This window comes from Bison bison, unplaced genomic scaffold (genome assembly GCF_000754665.1).
Source record: "Bison bison bison isolate TAMUID 2011002044 unplaced genomic scaffold, Bison_UMD1.0 scf7180017864472, whole genome shotgun sequence".
Lineage (NCBI taxonomy): Eukaryota > Metazoa > Chordata > Mammalia > Artiodactyla > Bovidae > Bison > Bison bison.
In genome coordinates this window covers 1,364,970-1,370,065 of record NW_011495033.1, presented here as the reverse complement: position 1 = coordinate 1,370,065, position 5,096 = coordinate 1,364,970, and the positions used below count along the sequence as shown (strand labels likewise).

At 47.6% G+C, this 5,096-nt stretch overlaps 1 protein-coding gene across 4 annotated transcripts in view; it reads right to left on the bottom strand.

Annotated features, from left to right (window-relative positions):
• PITPNA (phosphatidylinositol transfer protein, alpha) overlaps nt 1–5,096 on the bottom strand; it is a 35,867-nt gene that overhangs the window by 12,054 nt on the left and 18,717 nt on the right. For 2 of the 4 annotated variants that reach the window (XM_010861343.1, XM_010861342.1), the window contains 4 exons: nt 4,116–4,199; nt 2,811–2,888; nt 2,542–2,652; nt 1,396–1,518 (listed from right to left, as the gene is read on the bottom strand). In XM_010861343.1, the coding sequence (XP_010859645.1) occupies nt 1,396–1,518; nt 2,542–2,652; nt 2,811–2,888; nt 4,116–4,199 (396 nt within the window). Of the gene's footprint in view, nt 1–1,152; nt 1,304–1,395; nt 1,519–2,541; nt 2,653–2,810; nt 2,889–4,115; nt 4,200–5,096 lie in introns of all 4 variants that reach the window. The other 2 variants (XR_827162.1, XR_827163.1) reach the window with 2 other exon arrangements.

Here is a 5,096-nt window from a genome sequence, read left to right as displayed (position 1 = left end):
AGGACTCAGGTGACCACAAGATTCAAGGCTTCTCTCTTACACTGTTAGAATCGCCAGAGCTCTGGACATTAAAACCTACCGCTTCCTGAAGATCTTTAGCAGAAGCAGGACTTGTGTCCAAAATCCTACCACTTCCCTGGAACTGCAGCTGAATGAATAACTTAAACATCTGCCTTCAACAGGAACTCACTCAGCAAACAGCTGCAACCAGTGAGTCAGCCCGGAAGTGTCATCCTGGAGGGTAGAATCCATTCCCCACGGGGCTCCCCCTACAAGGAAGAGCACGTGGGCCCACTTTCCACCAAGACCAGCACAGCGAAGCGGGAGCACCAGTGTAGTGGGGGGCACCTTGGACCTGGGCCTGCATCTCACCTGAGGGCCCACTGGAGAGCCAGGCACGGCTGTGCAAAGCTCTGCCTGCCACACACCAGGCTCCATGACAACCCTGCCAGGGCAAGGAGGGAGAGATGGATGGCAGTTCGTATGAAACAGAGCTTCCTGCCTTATGTTCAGCCCCAAGAGGCAGGAAGGAGACCCCGATGGCATGTAGAGGGAGGAGAAGCGGCCGAGGGACTGAGTGCTACGGCTCCTCCCCCCCTGACTCTATCACCTGCAGGCTGTGTGACCCTGGGCCCGGCCTTGAACTCTCAGCGCCTCTACCTCCTCACCTGAGTGTGGGGAAACAGCGGCACCCCCTCACAGGGGTTGTGAGAACCACAGGAGATGGGCCGAGACCTGGAGAAGCCCTCCAAATGATGCCTCACACTGGTGGGCCCCTGAGTGCTATTTACTAACAGTCTCCTCAGAGGGAGTCTTGCAGGCAAGCAGCCCCAAATTCCTCAAAGGAGGCAAGAGGAGTGCTAGGTCTTCAGGCTCCCATGGAGCAGCAGATAGCTCTCCTTCTGGGAACCATGCCAAGCCAGAAAGAAAAAAAAAAGGCGGGGGCAAAGGCTCCAAACTCTAAAATAGCTCCAACACCGTTAAAAAGGGGTTGTGGTGTGCGTTCCGCCGCTGTCCTCTGTGGGTTACGTGCGTGCTATTCGTGGACCAGCCCAGCCTGCCTCCGCCTCCCGGGGCCACCTCCGCCTCGGCAGCCCAGCACGGTTCCCCCACCTGGCTCTGGAGGACCGTTGCGGCAACTGTATTACTCACTTGGCATTCAGCACAGCCCGCCATATCTGTCTCTCTGGATATGCCAAGACCTCGACTAGACTGCAAGTTCAAGAGCACAGGCTGCTTTCTTCCTTGTAGTTCCCATATCGCCTGGCATTAGACCTTACCCACAGTGGACGCTGACATGTTCCTAGAACCACAGGACGGTGCCCTCAGTGAGCTGCCCCGGCACGACAGTCTCCTAGCGGACAGCCCCGGAGTCTCCTCGGGCCTCCCACGTACCTCATCCAGCTGTCTCTTCGTCTCGTCTTCCATCCTTCGAATGTCGTCCATCGTCAGGTCGACCCACTTGTCCAGCCAACAGAACAGCTGCCGGTGGAAGTTTGTAAACAGACGCCTCTCTTGCTATAAAAAGGAGGGACCCAAGTTAGAACTGGAAGGTGGGGGCCGCTGCGGCAGCCCTCTTGCCCACGCCCTCCACGCCAGCACCCACAGTGTACTGGGAAGGTTGGGGGAGGAGTTGTAGGTACCCCACTGGCTGATCTGGATTGGTCCTCCAATCCCTCAGGTCAGTGACCCTTGCCTCCACATTTCTGATGGGTACGGCCTCAAGTCAGACAAGCCCCCGAGGAGAGAGTGGTGCCTAGCTTGCCCCAAGGCTCTGTGCCCAAGACAGGCAATCCATGAGCCAAGATCCCAAAATGACTGTGCCAAGTTCCTCCTTGTCTCTGGAGCCTCAAGACCAGGTTAAAACTGGCCAGCAGCAGGGGGAGTCCCTGGCAGCCCAGTGGTCAGGACTCTGTGCTTCAACTGCCAAGGGCTTGGGTTCGATCCATGGTCAGGGAACTAAGATCACGCGTGCTGCGTGGCATGGCCAAAAATAAGTAAATGAAACTGGCCAACAGCTATGAAATGTTGCTGAATTTTACCAGACTCTCACACATCAGAGAGAAGACTACAGAGACTTCTTAGGTGCCATTGGGGCAAGTTACTCAGTTTTCCTGGGTCTCCCATTTACACATGTTATTACTTTTGTCTGATATTCTGTTAAAAAAAAAAAAGGAAAAAAAAAGCCTTAGATTTGTCTAGTTCAGTAATTCAGGGTACTAGAGAATTTGGTCCACAGTACTTTTTGCCTTTTGATGTCAAGCAAAGATCCTGAGTTTTATTTGCCATTTAATCGTAACAAGCCCCCTCCTGTTTCCTTCTTTTGCCTCAGTCTCCTTCCCACTTGCATGTGGTACCCCTGGATGAACAGCGTTAAACTCTAAGAGTCTGGTGCAAGGGGAAGTGGGGGTCTGGGAAATCAGACCTATATATCCTGATGCTGGCCACTCTAGGATACAAGCCACATGGGTTGTATGATCTTCTCTTGGACAAAACACCCCCCACCAACACACTGGAAGGCCTCCCACCCTGGTCACTTACCTTATGTATAAAGTTTTCCACTTTGTTCTGCAGGCCCCACCACTTGAACTTGACAGTAACCAGTTTGTATGCACACATGTATGGGCAGTCTTTCTGATTTACAAGTTCTTGCTGTATTAGAAACACACCCACAGGCAGACAGGTAACTTAAGAGCTGACCTCTGGCTCTCCCTTTGCGCCCCCCACCCCCTCCCAGTTCCCCACCTCCAGGAGGGAGGCCCAACCACACTGGCCCCAGCACCCCCTGGTGGTAAGAGTGTGAATTGCACCTTCCAATTGGGGCCCAAGGGTCCTCGGCCTGTTTTGATAGACTTATATTTTGCTGGGTCCTCTTCTGCCTTGTAATCCTGTCAGAAGTTGGGGGTGGGGGAGGGGGTGGGTAGGGAAGAGAGAGGGAGAGAGAAAGAGATCAGATTTTCCACCACAGTACAGTTCATACCATTCTTGATGCTTTTGGCGCAAAGAAAACATGGGAAAGTCTATAAACAAGATATAGAACTGTTTACATTTGCCTCTGAGGAGAGCTCTCTGTGATTTTGTCTGCCAGGGCTTGTTTTCAGTTTTACCAGACTGTGTGAGCAGGCTTGGATTTCCACTGTTTAAGATGGGGATTTGAAACCTGGAGTGAACATCCAGAGCACCAGGGAAGGTGTTTTCAAAATACAGTTGACCCTTGAGCAACGCAGGGTAATTTTATTTTATTTTTTTAGGGTAATTTTAAAGAACAGGTAATTCTAAAACAGCAGCTGGAGCTGAGAACAATCAGCCAGTCATTTCTGAAATCTTCCAGTCCCACCTCTCTCTGGCTTGTTCTGTTTTGTTTTTAAACTGCCTTGTTTTAATAAAATCACTACTGAAAATGTTCGATGTATTGACTTTATCCTCTTGTGTACTGCTGTCAATCTCCCTTCACTGATTTAAAATGCAGTCAATGCTGTGTGTTAATTAACAGTAACAAAAGTTTACTCTTGGGCTGTTTCTCTGCATTAACTAATGTGGGCAAGGGAAAACCTAAACTCCTTATAGCATCTGCTTATCAAAATAACAAAGATATACAATCACATGCATTCACATACAGTGGTGAAGCACCTTCCAAAGTGAAGGAGATTACCTATTAAACCTTCCCTACCTCTGCTTCTCTCCACTCACACGAAACAACCAGAATCGACAAAACACTCAAAGGGCCATCCTCTCGGCTAGTGTTTCTGTCTGAGAACTATCTGGGGATGTTCCGTTTGAGGTATATAGATGCACACTTAGGATCTATTCACGTTGCTATGTATGTTATACTTCAATGAAAAGTTTTTGTTTTTTTGTTTTTGTTTTAAATCCACTAATCTTTTGAGGATAGGAGTGGGGATATTAAGCCAAGAAGCATAAGAGTGTATATCTGGGCCACTATTTGCCTGGTGGTATCCCCAAGTCAAGATAAGGTGATTCTTAACACTCATTTAGAAAATAAAATACTCAAGAGAGAACTTCCCTTTGACTCAGGCTGGTATGATTCCTTGGTTTCTCTGACATAAGTGACTTCTGCATCTCAAAGGCCACCCATACAGCTGAATACTTCCTACCTTGCTAAGTACTTGGCTTCGATCTGCAATGTCTATATATATGACTTCCACATGTTTCCATGCCTCAGGCTCCAGTTTATGCACCTGCAGGAACAAGGGTGACCACTCATTATGTACAATTTTATAGCTACCACACCCTTTACCCAGAATGGACATCTAACAGCAGCTGTTCCCACAGCCATAGTCATGAGATTCCTACCAGTCCATACAAAACTATCCAAAGGAGTGGGAGGGTGAATGAATTTTAAGTGGACATACATTTGAGAACTAATGCTCTGATTTTTCAAGCTAAATATGACTGCAGCAGCCCAAGACACTCTCCAGGCTCCCCTAGCACCTTCTTTATTTCCGTGTGTTCCCCCTTTGTAAAGATTGCATATTCCTCTTGTGAGGATCCTGCCTGCTTAGCCATATACTGCTTATTTTGATGCTCTTAAAAATTATTAATAACTAACTTGGAACTTCCCTGTGGGCCAGTGGTTAAGACTTTGCCTTGCAATCCGGGGAGCTAATATCCCTCATACCTTATGGCCAAAAAGCCAGAACATAAAAAACAACAGAAGCAATACTGTAACAAATTCAAGGAAGACTTTAAAAATGGTCCACATTAAAAAAAAAAAAAAAAAATGGTCCACATTAAAAAAAAGTAAAAGATCTTAAAAAAAAGATAAAAATTAACTAACTCAAAGAGGCGGTATGAGTTACAAAATTCTGATACAAGTTCAAACGTACAAAAGGATATGATAAAAAGTAACTCCTTCTCTTGCATGTCTCTCAGGCAGCTCCCAGGTACCACCACTGCAGAGATTTTCTTTTAATACAGAAGGTAGCACATATTTTACATCCTTTTTTTCCCCACTGAACAATATCTTTTAAAGACTGTTCCCTCCTGGCTCTTTTTAATGGCTGCATAATAAACGGCTACATGGTTGCACAATGTTTTCTTTAACAGGATCCCACTGGTGGGCTCTTATGTAGTTT